This window comes from Octopus sinensis, linkage group LG13 (assembly GCF_006345805.1).
Source record: "Octopus sinensis linkage group LG13, ASM634580v1, whole genome shotgun sequence".
NCBI lineage: Eukaryota > Metazoa > Mollusca > Cephalopoda > Octopoda > Octopodidae > Octopus > Octopus sinensis.
The window spans coordinates 9,221,874-9,245,209 of NC_043009.1; the positions used below are offsets into that span (position 1 = coordinate 9,221,874).

At 35.6% G+C, this 23,336-nt stretch overlaps 1 protein-coding gene across 3 annotated transcripts in view; it reads left to right on the forward strand.

Moving 5' to 3' along the window:
• The window catches only part of LOC115218556 (NADH-cytochrome b5 reductase-like), a 157,329-nt gene that overhangs the window by 112,131 nt on the left and 21,862 nt on the right, over positions 1 to 23,336 (forward strand). For all 3 annotated transcript variants that reach the window (XM_036508146.1, XM_029788443.2, XM_036508147.1), the window contains exon 5: positions 22,043 to 22,150. In XM_036508146.1, coding sequence (XP_036364039.1) covers positions 22,043 to 22,150 — 108 coding nt within the window. The remainder of the gene's footprint in view (positions 1 to 22,042; positions 22,151 to 23,336) is intronic.

The window sequence follows — 23,336 nt, forward strand, 5'->3', positions numbered from 1 at the left end:
TCATCATCATCATCACATCATCATCATCATCATCATCATCATCGCATCATCATCATCATCACATCAACATCATCATCATCATCATCATCATCATCATCACATCCTCATCATCATCATCATCATCATCATCATCATCATCACCACCATCATCACGATCATCACATCATCACCACCATCATCACCATCATCACATCATCATCATCATCATCATCATCATCACATCCTCATCATCATCATATCATCATCATCATCATTTGGCATCCGATTTCCATGCTAGCATGGGTTGGACGGTTCAACTGGGGTCTGTGAAGCCAGAAGGCTGCACCAGGCTCCAGTCTGATCTGGCAGTGTTTCTACGGCTGGATGCCCTTCCTAACGCCAACCACTTCGTGAGTGTAGTGGGTGCTTTTTACGTGCCACCCGCACAGGTGCCAGACAGAGCTGGCAAACGGCCACGGACGGATGGTTCTTTTCACGTGCCACTGGCACGGGGGCCAGATGAGGCTGGCAACGGCCACAATCGGATGGTGCTTTTATGTGCCACCGGCATGGGGGCCAGGCGATGATAATAATATTAATAATAATAATGATAATAATATTAATAATAATAATAATAATAATAATAATACTAATAATAATAATAATAACAACATTAATACAAATAGTGATAATAACAACATCAATAATATTGGTAGTATAGATAAAAGTGTAGGAGGTGATGATAATGAGGATGGATTAATAACTAGTAACCCCAGTTTGCATAACAATGTAACTACTATTAGAGAAAATAACACTAATACTAATAACAACTCAAATAACAGTAATGAAAATAAACTGTCCTTAAATAATACTAGTACTTGAAATTATTCCCCCAGTTGTAATTGTAGGATTAGATCAAAATGTCCAATATCTGGCCATTGTTCGGTCCAAAACATGATTTATAAATGTACAATAGCTTCAAATAACAACTTTCTTTATTTCAGTTGTTCTGTAGATTTAAAAAATATGTTTAAACAATCATTTTTCCTCCTTTAGGCTCAAACACAAAGCAGGTTGCACAACATTGTCTAGTAAAATTTGGGAACTAAAAACGAATAATATAGAATTCAACCTGAAATGGGATATAGTAAGAAAAGCAGTGCCTTATAAAAATTGTAGGGATGGTTGTCAACTTTGTTCTATGGAAACATATGAAATTTTAAAACATTGGAGTAATACAAATCTGTTAAATAACCGTTCGGAGCTATGAGTATCTTGCATACATCGCACAACCCATACGTTTAAATATTTTAAATAATAATATTGTGAATATTCCTAAATTTTTCAAATTTTAATTCTTTATAACCAAATAAGAACGAATATATCATACTGGTTTTTAATTCAACACACATAGATTACTGAAACTTCATTGCAAACTTAGAATTAAATTCTTCTTTTTCTAATATTCTCCAATACTAAATAGTATAAATTCTATGTCCCTAAGGAAACTATTCGGTTCACCTTGATTATCTCACTTCCATTTCTTAATATATAATTAACCTAAGATATTTTTACCTAATTAACCTTTCTCCGCGGGTTGTAACTATTATTTCCAACAGATCCTATATTTTAATTCATTAATAACAACTCACTATCTATGAAATCTGAATAATTTACTTTTCTAAATTACTTCTCTTCATATTATTAAATCACCTTCTACTAAACCTACGAATACCTTTCTTCTTTGATTTTTTCCTCTTCTATTTTTCCTAGTATATATTTTGGACTCCTAATATATGCACTTGATTAATAAGACTTTTTCCCCAATTAATAAGTATTATGCCTACTCATAATAAGTGATAGACTTTTCTCTAAATTGAATAAATTTTAGATCTATAATTTCTCCTTTAATCCAACGTATCAAAGTACTCACAACCTATCAGCTAATTAAAATGTTGATGTATATTAGTTTTATAAAAATCTCTGCATTCTCTATGAGTGATCATTATAACCATTTGACATTAACCTAGTTTTTCTAATGTTAAATCTGTTTACCAAATAGTAGTAATTGGCATTGTAATGTGACAATCCTTTTCTATCTACCTAAATTTCTTTATATGGAACTTTGAACATCTATTTCACCCCTATTTCTATAAATAGAAAATCTTTGTTGTCTCCTTTCATTTGTACATTCTTCTCAGAACCTTCTAGTAGTTCAGAGCAACTGACTATTAGTCAGTTAGTTGATAAACTCCACTCCCTTAAATGTTCTTAAAATTTAAATCCACATCTTTGTCTATATATCTACCTTCTCTATAAGGTTATCACTTGGTATGAAAATTATGTATTAATGGAAAACCTCTATTAATGGCTGATGAGTGCTCAGCATTTTAAAACTGTTGTAATGCTTACAACATTTAATAAAATGATGTAATGTGAAACGATCGTACCAAATTACCGAAGTTATTCTTGTTGCTTATTTTGATTATATATATATATATGTATGTATATATATATATATATATATATATATATATATATATATATATATATATATATATATGTATATAAGTGTGTGTGTGTATGTATGAAGTTGTACTGAAAGGCAGAACTTTCCCTAACTCACCTAGGTTGTTCAAATTGCACATGTTGCCAGAGTATCTCTTCTTTCATAGAAAGATACTATTCAACACAGTCTCCATCACAAGTGAGGAATTTGTTCCATCATTGAACCCAACTCACAAATCCGCTTTGGAAAAATAATTCAGGTGTGTACAATTCTACCCACTTCTTTTACAGTCACTTTCATCTTGTCTATGGATGTCATTAAATCGCTGCTTTCGAAGAATGTCTTTCATTGGATCTGAGCTGTACTGTTAGTGGTGGTGGGGGAGACATTTGGCCAACCCAATTTGCCAATTGCCTGATTTATTACACGCGCACACACACACACACACACACACAAGCACATATACACACACGCGTGCATGTACGCACACATACACACAAACACTCACCAGATGTGCGTAAAGCAGTGATGATTGAAATATAGTCCTATACAATTGTATTTAACACACTCCTGTACACCTGCACATGGAAAGACCTTTACTGCAAAAGATGTCTCATGAGAAAGTTCTCCTTATAGGTAATATATGTGAAAGCACATTACTGGTCTATGAATGATGCCATGAGATCATCATAGGATGCATGTATGTCTGCGTCTTTACACATCATCTTCTACGGACACCAAATCCATTGTTCAGAGACCCCTAGACATGATTAGCTGTGAGTTCATACTATTTGTAGTACCCTACTAGGCAGAAATACATCTAGCATTCCCACCACCTGCTGCTAGGACAATTTCATCTGTCTCTGATTTAAATGATGCTTTTAAACATAGCATGCTTGAAGAGATATTATCTCTGGATGAATACCACAGAAAGTTTGCTTTATATGATGTATTTACATTAAGTATGATACACAGATGATTATTTTTAACTAACACTGCTTCTATTGCATAGAACGAATTTTTATTCATCCCAGTGGCCCAGTTATTGTTTACTCACTGTTTTCCTATATCAGTCACAATAGATTTCATCTAGGCATGCAGTTGGCTGATGTGTGCAAAACTAAATCAAAGAGAAATTAATTAACTAGAAAATGAACAAAGCCTCATTGATTGAAATATAGGTGTATACAATTATATTTAATACGTTTATACACACTCAGATGTCTGTAGAGCAATTTTTCCTGATAAATGCAGAAATGCATGGTTCTTATGGTCCAATGATGTCATTCATACCCCAGTTCTGTGTTTCCACACATACTGTCAGATATTGTTTATAATCGGAATTTTGCTTTCAGACACTTTCTGCAGCAAAGGTCTTTCCACATCCAAAGGTACATGAACATGTTAAATATAATTATACATACCTGCCTGCCTCTCTGTCAGTCAGTCAGTCAGTCAGTCTGTCTCTCTTTCTCTCTCACCGTGTGTGTACCGTTGGCGATTTTTTTTCCTCTGTCTTCCCTTCTCTGGATCTTTCCTTCTCCTATGTTTCCGACGAAGAGCTCCGCTCGAAACGTTAAGCCCTACTTCTTCCCTTCCTTCCTGAGTGTCCAATAATACTATATTTGTTCCACGTCCTCGCGTTGTTGTGTTTTCTCTGTTTTCATGTTTGGATTAACTATATACACACACACATATATATATATTTCTTTGTGTGTTTGCATATATAGGTATGCATATACATGTATGTATATATATATATATATATATATATATATATATATATACTTTTTTTTTATCCGAGGGGAGGCAATGTGAGCAACAACCACAGGAAATCCACAGAAAGATTTTGTGATGTTCCTGTGGTTATTGCTCGCATTGCCTCCCCTTTGATAAAAAAAAGTGTATACAGCTCATTAGAACACTTCTATTTCCAGTCCGTTGTATATTTTGAGCGTTGTTGACACTCAAGATATAACTTTATATTTTGTAATTATATATATATATATATATATATATATATATATATACATACATACACACACCGGAGTAAGCACATAAATGTGAAACACAGTGGAAAAATAGTACTCGAATACCGGAGGTAGAGTAATATGCTTCATTAATAAAGCTGCAAAGGCATCACAAAAACTGCTACTCAGAGTTTCACGTTTCCATTCGTCTGAGAGTTTTGGTCCCAACGAACAAGAACATGAAACTCTGAGTAACAGTTTTTGTGATGTCTTTGCAGCTTTATTAATAAAGCATATATATGTATGTGTATCATCATCATCATCATCATCATCATCTTCATCAGCATCATTTAGTGTCCATGTGTATATACAGGGTGTCCCAAAAGTCACTGAAGGGTTTCAATTTTTAATGACTTCCTTGACTTTGTAAATAAAAGCATGAAATTTTGATACAATATAAAGGACATAATGGAAATTGATAAGCACAAGTCAAGTTATGCAACACCACTACAACACATATGAAAAATGATATTGCTTAAATGGCAGCCATTTTCGGCTTCACATGCCCATGCTCTTTCCAAAACTTGCACCATAAAACCCTCAGGATTTTCAGACCCCACTTCTCCGATTTCTCTATTGATGTTCTCCTTCTGTTGCACCATGTAAACTCTCTCTTTCAGGTACTTGCACAAAAAAAAAAAATCCAGGCTAGTCAAGTCTGGGGAACATGAAGGCCACTACATTGCTGTAGTGAGAGATTATTCTCTCTCCAAAGCATTGCCATAGCAATTGCATTGTTTCTCTTGCGGTATGATCAGTTGCCCCATATTGCTGGAACCATGTGTGAGGTCTACTTTGAATGACCTTCATGTTCCCCAGACTCGATGAGCCCAGATATTTTTCTTGCGGAGATACCTGAAAGAGAGGGTTTACGTCAACAAACCAGAGACCCTGGGGCAACTGAAGGAGAACATCAATAGAGAAAACAGAGAAGTGGGGTCTGAAAGTTATTAAAAATTGGAACTCATCAGTGACTTTTGGGACACCCTGTATCTGTGTGTGTGTGTGTGTGTGTGGTGTGTGTGTGTGTGTATCTGTATATTTATACACATGTATGTATACACACACACACACACACACACACAGATATATGCATGTTTGTATATATACCTATGACCAATGAAGAAAATATATTATCTTCCATATCAATTATTAATATTTAATAACACTTAATATCAAAAGTGTCAAATCCACAGAGTTGCACATTACTTCATTTGCAAAGTAAAGTGGTAAGAAATGTTTTAATTTTTCCCTTACTGCCACAAGCCTAATATAAATTATAATTTTATATTTCATCTCATTTCCTAAAGTTTGTTGATGTCTTCATCTCAATAAAGTTTATTAATACTTAATGTCAACATTATCAAGACCACGTGGCTTATCACTTACATCATAAGTTTATTTACAAAGTAAAGTGAAAAGAATTATTTCAATGTTTTCTTACAGACACAGACTTAATGTTTATAATAATTTTAGATCTCATCTCATTTATTAACGTTTTTCATCTCATTTATTATAGTCTATTATTAGTTTAACATCAACATTAGCAAAACCGCATCATTTACACTGTGCTTCGTAAGTTTATTCATGAAGTAAAGTGATAGGAAATAATTAAAACTTTTCATTATGGACGCAGACCTAAGGGGAGTAAAACTGTTATATTTAATTTCTTTTTATTATTTCCTTTATTATTTCAAACAAATCCCTTTTTGACTTTTCATCCTAAACTGATCTGTTTGTGTAAAGTGTGGCACAAAAGATACTGCTGTGACTGATATGGTCACAAATAAAACTGTACCAAGGCCATACATACCCTCACACAAGGTCACTACGAATAACAGAGCCAGGATAACCAGGATAGCCACCATTGCCACCAAATTAGCGCCGCCTCGACTGGCTTCCGTGCCGGTGGCACGTAAAAAGTACTATCCGAATCGTGGCCGATGCCAGTGCCGCCTCGACTGGCTTCCGTGCCGGTGGCATGTAAAATGCACCAATCCGACCGTGGCCGTTGCCAACCTCGCCTGGCACCTGTGCAGGTGGCACGTAAAAAGCACCCACTACACTCACGGAGTGGTTGGCATTAGGAAGGGCATCCAGCTGTAGAAACATTGCCAGATAAGACTGGAGCCTGGTGCAGCCTTCTGGCTTCCCAGATCCCCGGTCGAACCGTCCAACCCATGCTAGCATGGAAAACGGACGTTAAACGATGATGATGATCATCATGATCACGATAAATATCAAAGGCTTGTTACAATTCAACAAGAGGAACAGAATTCTATAACTGAGAGAGGATAAGTAATAGACATAGTACTTACTGAGATCCATCTATCTGAAAACACAGCTGATTCAGAGATAATCATAAACAGTGTATGTTGTGTTTTATACAGACAATAAAGACAGAAGTCTAGGTGGAGTTGGCATGTATATCTGGAAAGATGTGTCCTTAACCTTGTAGCACATACTCAGCAACATGGTGACATAATATGTACATCATCTTGTACAGCATCATATTGGTAAATTTGAGGAAAGCCTTAGATTAATTAAAGAATTACTGATGAAACTAAATCAATGCACCAGTGTACTTCTGTTGGGTGGTTTCATCTTACCCAATATAAAGTGTCCTGAAGGCAATATAATCTTAGAAATTCAACATCGTGAAAAAAACCGAGTGGCTGTGCGGTAAGTAGCTTGCTTACCAACCACATGGTTCTGGGTTCATTCCCACTGCATGGCACCTTGAGCAAGTGTCTTCTACTATAGCCTCGGGCCGACCAAAGCCGTGTGAGTGGATTTGGTAGACGGAAACTGAAAGAAGCCTGTCATACATATATGTATATATATATATATATATATATATATGCGTGTGTGTGTGTGTGTGTGTGTGTGTATATGTTTTTGTGTCTGTGTTTGTCCCCTCCAACATTGCTTGACAACCAATGGTGGTGTGTTTACGTCCCCGTAACTTAGCGGCTCAGCAAAAGAGACCAATAGAATAAATACTAGGCTTCCAAAGAATAAGTCCTGTGGTCGATTTGCTCAATTAAAAGCTGTGCTCCAGCATGGCCACAATCAAATGACTGAAACAAGTAAAAGAGTAACTCTCTATTTGCTGTCACTAAAATGATGTCCATGAAATAAACTATACCATACCTGATGAGAAGCAACAACTTGGACTCCTCCTTAACTAATAACATTCTACTCATCCATAATATGAGTCAGGATGCCAAAGAGTTTCTCAGACAATAATGCATGGTCCGAAGCCAATCAAAGATGTATACCACAATAAAAGCACCTGAACCCTATCTGGCCACAACATCTACACAGTTAACTGGAAATCGGTTCAAAAATATATTCCAAAGCAAAATTGGCCTGCAAATCTCTCTATACAAGAAAAGGACATGAAGAATTTATGTCATCCTTGCAAGCCATTTGCATTAAATTTTTCTCAGAAAGAATTAAAGTTACCTTTTTGAGTCACGCCAACTCCATGGTGTATAAATTTCTCACCTGGACGGGATGCCGGTCCATTGCAGGATTACTCATTTATGTCAGCTGAGTGGACAAGAGCAATGTGAAATGAGGTGTTTTGCTCAAGAATACGAGCTGCCCAGTCTAGGAATCAAAACCACAATCTTACAATCACGAGTCCAACACCCTAACCACTAAGCCACAACCTGAGAAACTTTACCTTAAAAAGGTAAAGTTACCTTCTCAAGTCACCCCACTTCATAAGTGTTGCTTTTCCAGTTTCTTGGAGTATATATTCCTCACCTGGACAGGATGCCAGTCTGTCAGAGGATTACTCAATTTTTTCCAGCTGAGTGAACTGGAGCAACATGAAATGAAGTGTTTTGCTCAAGAACACTACACATTACCTGGTCTAGGAATCGAAACTACAATCTTACAATCATGAGTCCAACACTTCTTCTTCTTACAGCATTCACCCGGGGTGGGTTGAGCTGGCTTCATTCATCCTCAATGCTGCATCTCTCACAAACGCTGACCAGGCCTGGTGATTTGAGGCTAACGACCGCGTGATCTCCAACGACTCCTTATTCCAGTGGCGAACGCCGTAGATATGGGGGCCTAGGTTGGGTTCCAGATCAGCCTTGACTGTCATCAGCCAGGTTTTTCATTGTCCAGACTGTCATCAGCCAGGTTTTTCGAGTCCAACACCCCTAACCATTAAGCTACATGCCTCCACCTCAGAAAGAAGGGCCAACACACAAAGACATTATTCACAGGGACAAGAGAATACTTATGAAACGAAGGATAAAAATCTCAAATTTCTTTAATAAACAACAATGAGGAGTTGCATTTAGAAAAGGACTTTTAGAGATGGAAATTAATATTCATGAGTCAAATTGTGCTGTTATTAAAAAAAAAAGCATCTGTCCAATCTATTAAGTCGTTTTCATTTGTTAGGACATTCAACTGTAAAAACTATGCCAAAACAAAACTTGCTGGTGCCATGGATGATTGTATATAAACAATATTGTTATATTGTATAAAAATAAAATTTAAGATTACTAAAAATTATATAATAACCAGAATAGATAAAATGTGTGTATATACCAATTAGAAAGGGAAGATTACATAGAATTAGTTTTATATTCATTTCTGTACTTAATTATTTACTCATTAGGTGGTTTCTATAGAGACTGCTCTGGGTATTTACTTATGGAATACTGCGTTGATAAATCATGCTATCTTTATATTAATTATAAGCTAAGAACTGGAAAAAAATCAGAAAAAATAAGTTGTGCACAGATACATACATATATTTAAATATGTGCACACATGCAAATATACACAAATATTTGTACTTTATTATAGGTATGTTATAATCAACTCTCATAGACTTAAGTAACTAGAAAGTTTATATTTCTCTTTAAGAACATTAATAACTTATAAGAGGTTAATAGGTAAAGTTATCAAAACAAGAAAACAAAATAATAAGAAATTATAGAGAATAGTAAGAAAATATATAACTTATTATATATAACACTAGGGGATAAGTTTGCATCAGATATGACACTAAAAATGAATTTACCTTATCCAGGTTGAAGTGTAGCACCTTTAAATGCTAATTTTGAAAATATTTAAATGTATGAGTAACCCTATGTATGCATGGTACCCTTAGATCTAATCTATTATTAATCAGATTGCTCTTGTCCCTATACTTAAAAATTTCATATGTTTCCATAGGGCACAGATCGAACCCATATCGACTATCTCTATAAGGCTGCACTTTCCTTATAATATCCCATTTAAGACTAAATTCGTTTCTGCTTTCCTTCAGTTCCCAAATCTTGCTAGATAAGGATGTACAATTGGCCTTATGTTTGAGCCTAAAAGATGAAAAACGGTTATTAATACGTTTTTTTCATATTTATTGAACATCCTGTATATACAAAGATACCAGCTACAGTTGTGATTGTACACTTATAGATTACATTTTGGATTAGACATTGGCCTAATAATAGACAGGGGAATTTAACTCTACAATTGCAATTTGGAGAATTACTACTATTAATATTATTGATATTCATATCATTATTATTATTAATATTAATCCTACTTCTACTATTGTACATTTGCGTCAGAAATTAATTAGCACTTCTCAAATTTCTACATTAAATAGGTTAAATCAATTAACCTATGAGCTGTTCAAAACGTCTTACGCGATGAGAAAACTTAGTATGGTGTGATTTCGGTCCTTGCGAGGCACTACCTATATCTATTAAACAAAGGAAGATTTGTCTGCATCCGCACTCCAAGTTGTTGTTGCACTGCTATGTCAACATCATAAGGCTGTAGACTCTCAAACTGCTCTGCAAACAAAGTTACGTCATCGTTCTGCACAACAGTGAACTCGCAACAAAGCAATAGTTCGAGATATGGCCACTAGGTGACAGCACATACCTTGAGTGAAGAGCAAATCAAGGGTGCTAATTAATTTCTGACGGTAGTGTATGTATTATTTTCATATCTAGTGTTATCTCTCCATCCTTCAATTGTAGTATCATTTATATTCATCCCAGCATCATCAGGCGCATCAGTAATCCCTGTGCTAGTATAGACCTCAGAGCTACAATCTATATTGTATATATTAGAAGCATTAGTACTGCTGTTTCTATTTTCTACATCACCATAAATATTATTATTCACATTGTAGGGGTTTAAGTTAGTGTTGACATTATTATTATTATTAGTAGTAGTAGTAGTATTAGTATTATTACCACCTCTTGCTAATTTAATATTCTTCTTATTTAACCTCACCTACTAAGCACTGATGCAGAATGGGTCGAAATGATCGTAGTGAATAATAAAGAATCTCATGAATTCTGTTTTGTTTCTCTTTCTCTCATATTTTATATATCTACTCTTACTCTTTTACTTGTTTCAGTCATTTAACTGCGGCCGTGCTGGAGCACCGCCTTTAGTCGAGCAAATTGACCCTAGTACTTTTGGTGAGGCGCTAAGTTACAGGGACATAAACACACCAGCATCGGTTGTCAAGCGATGTTGGGGGTGACAAACACAGACACAAACACACACTCACACACACACACACATATATATATATATACATATATACGATGGGCTTCTTTCAGTTTGCGTCTACCAAATCCACTCACAAGGCTTTGGTTGGCCCGAGGCTATAGTAGAAGACACTTGCCCAAGGTGCTATGCAGTGGGACTGAACCCAGAACCATGTGGTTGGTAAGCAAGCTACTTACCACACAGCCACTCCTGCACCTATACATATATAATATTATAAATATATTTACATGTGTCTGGTTCAGAAACAGACATTGAGTGTCATCATGCAGATGGACTCTGTAATTAAACTACCAAGTCTTTCTCTAATGAGCCAAACCAAAGCACAACTTGACTAGTTTCACTCAGTTCTTAACTCACAAAGATTATTTATATTGTCTGTTCTACAAAGGGATTCAGTTGGTTATTATTACTACTTATAAAAACATAAATGCCAGGAGTAACTCACATTATTTTTATTTGTATACATATCAGTATATCAGTACATTTCTTGACAATCTGTACTAATTAACTAAAGTACTATCACAGCATGTGTATGAATAAGTTGTAAATAAATTTCTTCCCCCATGGGTCCAAACAAAGGAGGCGTTAGGCTCCACTGGTCTCATGTTTATATGTTCAAGTGTATCTCGGCTGTTGTCATGGCGTACCAAATGAACCAGAACAGCAGTCATGGTCTCTTAGATTTTGAAGATAAATGAAGTTTTGATTTTAGTTATAAATCAATTTATTTTATTTTGTAGTATTTCATTTTAGCTGTTTAGTCAGTAGCTGTTCTAAATATCACTCGATCTTCTTTAAACTCCATTCCTGCTTCCTTGAAACTTCTCTATCGACATTCTTCATTAAAGAGAAAAAGGAATTATAAATAAATGCTTTTAACAGAAAGTGATAATTGCATCGGAATTACAATTCTCACACATATTATTATTTCAGATATAAAAGTTAGTCACCATTTCTGTGTTTCAGAATCCAGCACAACTATTGCAGCTTCTCCTGTTCTATTAAAACACCTCCTCCCAATACTCTTAAATCTAATTAGAACTAAACCTAATTCAGATCAAATTTCAATACCTTATAATCTCTGTCTATGTATGAGTTATTTGTTCCTTAAAATTTTTAGAAGAACTACATTGATGTGAAAATAAGAGAAAGAAAGGAGAAAAAACTCTTGGGGAATACTATGTTTAGTTTTATTTATTCACAGTTACTGGAGTTCTTGTTTTTAGACTATTGTTAATAGAATAAATCCAATTTAGTTTTGTAATAAGGAAACTGTTTTATATGGCTTGTTTTTTTCTGTTTTAAATTTAGTTTTTTTAATCATTATTTCAGCTAAAAGCTGTGACCTACTTTTCTGACTGATATAAAAGCAGATGGTGATGATGGTGGAGGAGCTGCAACAGGGGAGAGGAAAGGAAAAGATTTGAGTGACAGTTAACAGTAGTGTTAAAGTACATCGAATGGCACTAATAACATCTGGTGCACACAAAAGTGCATTTGAACTCATTGTCTTCTATTATAATTCCATTCGCATCTACGATGCATTATAGGAATATAAATTGACTCCAATTCTCGAATGGTACTTTATTTTTGATCAATCTTGAAAGGGATGAAAGGCAAAGCTGACTTTGGCAGGATTTGATCTCAGAAAGTAAAGGGCTGGAACTTAAACACTGCTAGGCGTTTTGTCTGATGCTCTGATTCTGCCAAATCTTTCTGGCGATTGTAATAATACAAGATATCAGTTCAGTGATTTGGGATCAAGCTAAAATGAAAGAAGAATAAAATTTTTTTAAATACAAAAAAAAAACAAAAAAAAAACAAACAGAAAAATCCAATGAAATGAATAAAACCAAATAATTGATGATAAAAGACAAAAAAAACAAAACAAAATAAAATACATTACAATAATAATGATTTCTTAATCAAAGAACAAATGAGGGAATATTACAAGGGCAACAAAAACAATACTAATAATAACAATAACGACAACGATGATGATAATGGTGATGATGGTGGTGGTGATGATGATGATGATGATAGGGACTAGAATAATAAAAATAATGATATTGATATAATGGTAGCAATAATGATCTCTTTTATTTGCCACAAGGGCACTGGATGAGGCAGTACTACATCAATTAGAGAGAAAGCAGTGAGGGATAGTAGTAATAACAATATCAAAAACAATGGCAATATCAATAATGGTAATGATGATAATAACAAAGCGATTAAAATGAAATCGAACTACAAATGCGAACATTTTTGTGCATGTATGTGTGTGGAGGGGGGGGGGACTAAGTAGAAACAGAGAAAAAAAAAGTCAAAAATGCTGAAAAATAAATTAAGGAAAGATAACTAAAAAAAAAAATAATCTGGTAATTTTGTACTCGCAGAATTTTTTTTTTCTAAAAACAAAAAAAAAAAAAAAAAACTAACAAAAACATGATTGCATTATAGACATTTAATGATTAATAAGTAATGAGAAACCATTTCTGCAATTCTAATCTTTGACTAAGTACTATATAAGACACTTGTTAAATTTTGCATTAAATAATTACTTTTGTTGTAAATTATTCGAAATGTTAAATTCAACAGTAAAGAATATCCACAAAGGTCAGTAGTAATGGACACAGTAGAATTTAGGTGAGCTTTACAAATCAGCCAAATTTGTGAACAGGTTTTGATTTGTTATTTGCTGTGGTTTCGTTTCTTTTTATGTTATAAATACAATCCCTGAGGTTGGAATGAATGTCACACTATATTTATCTTTTTTTATTTTTCTTGTTTCATTCATTTGACTGCTGCTTTGCTGGGGCACCACCAAGAAGGGTTTTAATTGAACAAATTGAATCCCCACCATGAGGATGCTTTTTTTTTCTAAAGCCTTGTACTTATTCTATCAGTCCCTTTTGCTAAGTTGCAGGGATGTAAACACCAATACTGGTTGTCAAGCAATGGTGGAAGACAAACACAGACACAAAGATACACACATACACACACCACCACCACCACCACCATCATCATCATCATCATCATCATCATCATCATCATCACCATCATCATTTAATGTCTGTTAAAAATTCAAATGGAAATTGTAGTTAAGACACCCGTGCTGGTGACACGTAAAAAGCACCGTTTGAACATGGCAGATGCCAGTGCCACCTGACTGGCGTCTGTGTCAGTGACACGTAAAAGCACCAACCGATCGTGGCTGTTTGCCAGCCTGCTCTGGCCCCTGTGCTGGTGGCACGTAAAAAACACCCACTACACTCACGGAGTGGTTGTGGTTGGCGTTAGGAAGGGCATCCAGCTGTAAAAACACTGCCAAATTAGACTAGAGCCTGGTGCAGCCTCCATGGCTTCCAGACCCCGGTTGAACCGTCCAACCCATGCTAGCATGGAAAATGGACGTTAAATGAGGATGATGTCCATTCTGGTATGGGTTGAATGGTTTGATCAGGTCTGGCAAGCTGAGGGCTTGCAACAGACTCCAGTCTGATTTGGCATGGTTTCTACAGCCGGATGCCCTTCCTAATGCCAACCACTCCAAGAGTGTAATGGGTGCCAATTGTGTGACTCTAGTATCTTCCCCAACAATGATTTCGCTTAGCTTGATTGGTCTTCTCAAGGAAGGCTTGTTGCCAAATGCTTGGTCATTTGTCATTGTGTCTGTGAGGCCCAACACTCAAAAGGTGCCGTTTGTGTGCCACTGGCACAGGTGCCAGTTACATGACACCAGCATCAGCCATGACTATGATTTCACTTGGCTTGATGGGTCTTCTGAAGCATGGCATATTACCAAAAGTCTCATTGCTTCTATAAAGCCCAAAGTTTGAAGATCATGCTTCACTACTTCATCCCATGTCTTCCTGGGTCTGCCTCTACCATAAGTTCCCTCCACAGTTAGAGATCGGCGCTTCTTTACACATCCATATGCCTCACATGACCATACCAGTACAGTTGTCTCTCTCTTGCACACAACATCTGATGCCCAACTTTTCTCTCATATATATATATATACTCTCTTTTACTTGTTTCAGTCATTTGACTACAGCCATGCTGGAGCACCGCCTTTAGTTGAGCAAATAGACACCAGGACTTATTCTTTGTAAGCCTAGTACTTATTCTATCAGTCTCTTTTTGCCGAACCGCTAAGTTACGGGACGTAAACACACCAGAATCGGTTGTCAAGCAACGTTGGGGGGACAAACACAGACACACAAACACACACACACACACACACACATATATACACATATATACCATGGGCTTCTTTTCAGTTTCCGTCTACCAAACCCACTCACAAGGCTTTGGTCGGCCTGAGGCTATAGTAGAAGACACTTGCCCAAAGTGCCACGCAGTGGGACTGAACCCTTGAACCATGTGGTTGGTAAGGAAGCATGAGAATTTCTCTCTTGGTAACTAATACAGTATAGTTTTTTTCTAACAGACCATCCATGTTTAAATCATCATAATCATCATCATTGTTTAACGTCCGCTTTCCATGCTAGCATGGGTTGGACGATTTGACTGGGGAGTGGGAGATAAATATTACTTCTCTAATTATAAATTGTTTTGTAGCTTCAAGGTTTTGATGATGATGACGACGATGACGATTTAATGTCTGTCTTCCATGCATGCATGAGTAGGTCAGTTGACAGGAGATAGCCAGGTAGAAGACTACCCCAGGCTACTGTGTCTGTTTTGGCAAGGTTTTTATGGTTGGATGCCCTTTCTAACACTGACCACTCTGCAGAATGGACTCAGTGCCTTTTACATGGCACTATCACAGGTGAGGTTATTTTTGGTATGCTTTTTACAGCTGGATGCCAACCACTTTACAGTGTGGATTAGATGCTTTTCATGTGGCACCAGCACTGGCAGGGTCACCAAGTAACTCACAAGACAAGGAATTTTGAGAGGGGCACTTGAAGAGGGAACTTGTGTCAGAGGATGAAAAGTTAGAGTGACAGAGAGGCAGAAACAGGTGTCAAATGATGAAAGGTTAGAGGGTGACAGAGAAATAGTGAGGCAGAAACAGGTGTCTTGCTATAGAGGAGGTACATAGTTACCCAGAGAGAGGAGGAGAGGAAGAGAGAGAGGGAGAGAGAAAGAGGACAGAAAGAGGAGTGCTGATGTGATTGTTTATTTTTAGAGTGTCATTGTAGGGTAGGAGTAAGAGGTCAGATCTGGCCAGTTAGAACATAAAACAGACAAGATATTTTGGCTGGATATGACCAGTTTAAATGCTGAAGGGTTAAAGAATGCTGTTTATTTGAAGATGTAAAGGTGGAGGAATGGCAAAAATGATGGATCACCTGGCAAAATAGAACTGAACTACACTGCTTCTTTTATTATTATTATTATTATTTTGTTATTTATTCTGAGCTCAAATCTGGGACGTATTTTGTCAAACATTTTTCTGGGTTTAATAAAACAAATCCCTGACATATATTAGAGTCAATTCAATTATCTATACAAACTATGCCCTTCCCCTACAATGTGTGATCTTGTATTGATGTGAAAAATCAATATTTTCGGAAGATCAATGATAAATGTTGGGTAAGCTGAAACAAACACAGAGTGAGCCTAGTTCATGACCCAGTTTCAGTTTCCAGTTGTAGCGACTTCCACCCACTTTATATTACGTACACCTCTTAGAAAGGCAGGGATATCATGTCACATGATCACTTTCCTACCCCAATATAACTAGAATGCATCATGCTTATATAAGAAATCAATGTTAATGTATATTATTATTAAAAGGTGTGAGATGAGTGGTGTGGAGCACAAATAAGCTAATTGCTGGACTAGTTTGCAATTCATTTTCAATTCCTGATTGTAGTTATTTCATTGTAATTAATGTCATTACGAAAGGCATGAATGTCACAGAATCTTATTTCTGTTTTTCAATAATAATATAATTAAAAAAAAAACAAAAACTGAAGGTATTCTGTTCATGCAAAAAGTGTTTATTGAAAGAGCTAATTAACGTTTTTCTATTTTTTATGTGATTGAAAAAACATACCAGAAGTGATTTAATTGGGCTTTGATTGAAGTGTAGTTGAAATGGCTGAGTGACTGGCTTAGTGTCAGTTCATGGGTTGTGAGTTCAAATCTATTGCAGGTGTTTCATGATCCTTTTTTGTCTTTTTTTGAGTATGATAATTCGTTATATATTATTTATCTGTCAAGAAATGATTATCCTGCTATTCCAGGAAAGTTATCTGCTATAAACTTGTGTACTGGCCAGGGGAAGATTAATCTCTCATTTCTTTAGTGCTACAAAGAAAATTAAAAAAAAAACAGATTTAAGCTTTGGTGCTGCCAAGAATTCCTGTAATTTGCTAAAGGATTAGTATGTTTTACTTTATTTGACTAGTGTACTGAAATCAGATTGTTAAATTAAAAAACAAATTTTTTTTTCATTTTGTCGTTTAAATGTTACTTCCGTCCATATCAGTTATAAATTAGATTGGAATTATTAATTTTCTTTAAGATTGTTTCTATAATTATTTTATTCATTCAGTCGTTTATTTATTTATTTTAATTGTTGAAAGTTTTCCACATTAATTGAAGATATTTTAATTTCTAATTTATTCATTTTATCAACAACAAAAAACAGAAAATATCAAAATAAAGAAATAAATAATGGAAAAATGTATAACTAATATTTAATGCTTGGTTTTATATTTATGCCACAATGTAATATCATAAGTGTTTGTATAATAAACTAATGAAGTTTAATTAATTGAAGTAAATGAGAAGTAGAATTGGTGCATTGCTTTCTAGGTAGTTATTAGGATGTAAAAAAAAAAAAACTAGCAATGGTACATACGACCTTTCTTGATACACAGCTCTTCAATTCCAGTTGATTTCTGATTATCAGCAGAATAATAATAATAATAATAATAATAATGATAATAATAATATCTTGTCTTTAGGTTTTGTTGTGTGTGTTCTTTTAGTACTCCACATCAAATTGTAGTAGTTAATCTTGAGATTTGACTATGATTACACAGCATATGACTATGTAATTACATGTGCTGCGTATTTGTGTGTGTGCGTGCATGTGTGCATGCGTGAAGGATCATGTGTATGTGTGCATGTTGTGCACTGCTTGTATATGATATTTAAGTAAAGCCTTTTTTCCCTGTATTTTATTATATTTGTCATCTATTTATTATCTTTTTGTCTTACAGTCAGAAATTTTCCATTAATATGACTATTTCCTATAACAAAACTAATTTATACATTTCTTGGAATGATGAGTGCCCTGGCCAAATGCTTAGTTTGTTATGTTTATCTTTTTCCATTCTTATCACTAACAGAGCTCCTATCATAGCAGATATCAACCAGTTTTGTATTCATGCCTCACAATATCCAGAAACATACTTTTAATCACCATTGCGAGAGAAGATCAAAAGTCCAAAATATCATTTATATAATACTTGTATACTTACCAACTATTCCATACTCAGTAGTGCTTTCGACAACAATCATTGTTCACCACTTTTTAATGTCCACATTTCCATGTTTGCATGGTTCAGATGGAGTTTATTGAGATAGGGTTTCCATGACTGGATGCCCTTCCTGTTGCCAACCCTTACCTGTTTCCAAGCAAAGATATATTTCCCCGTAGTGAAACATGTTTTTGTAGAATATTAGAAATGAATCATATTCATTTGCAACAGTCATGCAATGTCAAGACATGTAGATACAAACACTCACTCGCACTTACATGCATGCACATACATGTGTACACATATAGTTGGTATTAGGAAGGGTATACAGCTGTAGAAACCATATCAAGGCAGATATTGGACCTTGGTACAATCCTTTGGCTCACCATCCTCTGTTGAAACATATATATATATATATATATATATATATATATATATATATATATATATACACATATATATATATATATATCATCATCATCATCATCATCATCGTTTAACGTCCGCTTTCCATGCTGGCATGGGTTGGACGATTTGACTGGGGACTGGCAAACCAGATGGCTGCACCAGGCTCTAATCTGATCTGGCAGAGTTTCTACAGCTGGATGCCCTTCCTAATGCCAACCATTTCGAGAGTGTTGCAGGTGCTTTTACGTGCCACCGGCATGGAAGTCAGTTAATTGCTCTGGCAATGATCATGCTCGGATGGTGCTTTTAGTGCTGCTCCACTTGCACGGATGTCAGTCATATATAAATATATATTTATTTATTTATAAATTACTCACCTATCTTAGAACATGTCCTATGCATATTCTGAAATTTATTACAGACTATACATGTAATTAAGTATATGTGTCTAAATAGCTCAAGAGTGGATTGTGTACTCAGCTGAATTCAATTTTCTGCAAGCACAACAAGAATTTTATTCTGCCAGTACTTATATACCAAGGTTGATATTTGCAAATTATTATTGTATGGGTATATTATTCTGACTTAAATAGGTACACCAACTTAACCTTATTCAACTGAATCTTACATATGTTTTATGTATATTTATATATACATATTATAATAAAAACCACATTATCTTTACTCTCTTAGCTTGATCAAGTGCTGTTCTGCCTGTTGAAGTCTTACCTCCACCCATATGAGTGGCTGTGTGGTAAGTAGCTTGCTTTCCAACCACATGGCTCTGGGTTCAGTCCCACTGTGTGGCACTTTGGGCAAGTGTCTTCTACTATAGCCTTGGGCCGACCAAAGCCTCGTGAGTGGATTTGGTTGACGAAAACTGAAAGAAGCTCATCATATATATATGTATATATATATATATATATATATATATATATATATATATATATATATATATATATATGTATGTATGTATGTGTATGTATATGTCTGTGTTTCTGTGTCTGTCCCCCTAACATCGCTTGACAACCGATGCTGGTGTGTTTACATCCCTGTAACTTAGCGGTTCAGCAAAAGAGACCGATAGAATAAGTACTAGGCTTACAAAGAATAAGTCCTGGCGTTGGTTTGCTTGACTAAAGGCAGTGCTCCAGGATGGCCACAGTCAAATGACTGAAACATGTAAAAGTGTATATATATATGTTTCAGTTTCCATCTACTAAGTCCACTTACAAGACTTCAGTCAGCTGAGGCTATAGTAGAACAGTGCTCAACGACCTTTTTTTTTTATTTGTGGTACACTTATATTCTTTTCAAAATTCGGCGGCATACCTGAAGCGAAAAAAATTGTATTCAAATTACACTGTGGCCCACCTAGCGTCATCTTGTGGCACACCAGCTGCAGAGCACTGTAGTGGAAGACACTTGTCCCATAGTGAGACTGAACTCAAGACCTTAGGCGGTGAGCTAGCAGAAACGTTAGCACGCCGGGCGAAATGCGTAGACGTATTTCGTCCGCCGCTATGTTCTGAGTTCAAATTCCGCCGAGGTCGACTTTACCTTTCATCCTTTCGGGGTCGATTAAATAAGTACCAGTTACGCACTGGGGTCGATATAATCGACTTAATCCGTTTGTCTGTCCTTGTTTGTCCTCTCCGTCTTTAGCCCCTTGTGGGTAGTAAAGAAATACAAGACCTTATGGTTGGAAATCAAACTTCTTTACCACACATCCACGCCTGCATCTACCATGCACCATACGTATTCATTATTGATAGAATTGTTAGAACATACAAAGAGAAAAAAAAGGATGCTGAATGATATTTGATTATATCTTTCATATTGTAAATGCTAATCCTGCTGAGGTTTAACTTTTTCACCCTTCTTTGGTTGATAACATTAAGTATTCATCATGTGCCCTTGATCAGTATAACCAACTGTTCCCCTCCAACCTACAAGGATTTTATAAATTTATTTAAAGGAAATACAAAAAAATATATTCTGTTGTGTCTGGGGAGAGTCATTTTCTTTTTGTGCTTTATAATGTAACACAGTCACCGTTAAAATTTCCACTATTCCTTATTTTTATTTTCCCATAAGTGTGTTACATTATAAGGCACAAAAAGAAAATGACTCTCCCCAGACACAACAGAATATGCTTCAACACACAAACTCATATAAAGAATCTTACAAACCAAATCCAAAAACAAAAAAAAAAAGAATATATATTTTCTTAAAATTCTAACAATAGAAAATACGTATTAGTTTATCATTAATAGTTAAGACCAAAGCCTTGTGAGCGGATTTGGCAGACAGAAACTGAATGAAGCCCATCACACACACACACACACACACAAACACACACACACACACACACACACAACTACAACCACCTCTACCACCACCATCATCATTATCAGGTGAACTGGCAGGATTGTTACTATGCCGGGCAAAATGTTTAGTGGAATTTTGTCCATCTTTACATTCTGAGTTCAAATTCCACCGAGGCCAACTTCACCTTTCATCCTTTTGAGGGTCAATAAAATAAGTACCATTTGAGTACCAGGGTCAATGTAATTGACTTACTCCCTCCCATAAACTAGCTGGCCTTGTGCTAAAATTTGAAATCAACTATTATGTCACCAACAACTGGGACTTTTGGTTCCCTTCTGTCACATTCCTGGCAATAACATCTATTTATTCCTCCCCAAGGCTTCATTGCATTGAAGTTACAGCCATGTTCATGAGGTAAAAACTGGGTTTTTTTTCTTCTTTGATATCAGTACACCATTCATCATATAATTGGTGTTTGGAAGGGCTTCCCTCTGTAGAAACCGAAATTGGGATGTACGGAAAAGATATAATCCTCTGAACCACCTTGGAAACCAGTAATTCTGAATAAGAACTATCTTGGACAGTGACAACCCTCCTAACTGATACCAACATGGAAAGCAGATGTAAAATGGTGATGATAATTATAAAGAAAAACATTTTTTATATCAGAATATAAAACGATAAGTGAGAGGTATAAAAAAAAAAAATAGTGTCTTAAAAAACACCTTTCTTAATTTCTGTCTTTTCAGCTCTATCCAACTGGCTTAATGTCACAACATATAAAAGAATGGCAACTTGGAACTGTAGCTGAATTCAAAGGACCATTTGGAAGTTTCTCAGAAAATCTCTTAAAAAAGGTTTGCTATATTTCAATGTACAATAATTAAGCTAAGTAGGCATGTCAAAATAAGTTAAAATTGTTGTTATCCTTGCATACAAACATCTCCCCTGCATCCATTTCCTGTTGAGCGTTCCTAATCTTGTGGGTTTGTGGGAATTTGTGCCACATAAAAAGCACCTGTATTAGTGTCATGTAAAAGCACCCATAACAGTGCTGCATAAAAGCACCCAGTACACTCTGTAAAGTGGTTGGCATTAGAAAGGACATCCAGCTATAGAAACCATACCAAAACAGACATGGAACCCAAGCAGCTTTTTGGCTGGCCAGCTCCAGCCAAACCACCCAACTCATGCCAGCATAGAAAATGAACGTTAAATGATGATAATGATGATGATAATTCTTAGGTAACATAATCCCCCAAGAGATGCTTTTTTTCCTGCCACCATGGAAAATAGACAAAACACACTAATGATGATGTGTGTGAGTGTATACATCTATACAAACCTTCACACAGTCTTCATCTGCTAAATTTCACTCACAAGGCATTGATCAACCCAAGACACTTACCAATGATACCACAAAGTGTGATTGAACCTGCAATCAATGTATTGACTTCACTGCCTTACCTCTTCCTAAAGATACCAATAAAATAAGTGTCAGGATCAATGTGAACAAATAGAACCCTTGAATATGTTGTCACAACTTGGCTGCCATCCAATGAATGAAACCAGTTAAAAAACTTCAAAGGTTTTAGAAATTTCTAGAAACTATTTGTTAATCTAGATTATAAGAGTTTGGGGGAAGATTACAGAGACCTTTGAAATTGGCAGCTGGGTGATGAATATATTATGAAAAACCTGTATGAAAAGAGAAAATATTGTGTGAGATAGTAATCTAAAAGGATATCAAATATGTTCCCAAGCAAAACAGATGTTAAACAGCAATGCTCGTTATCTCTCTTACTACAATCTCCCATATGATTACTTAACCTGATAGAAATAGCAACCAAATTCACTCAAATCATGTGATACATCCTTTTAAGATAGTATGTGTATACATGTGGTTGTGTGGTTAAGAAGCTTGCCTCCCAACAATGTGGGCTTGGGTTCGGTCCAACTGCATGGCACCTTGGACAAGTGTCTTTTATTATAGCCCCAGGTTGACTAAAGACTTGTGAGTGGATTTTGTAGACAGAAACTGAA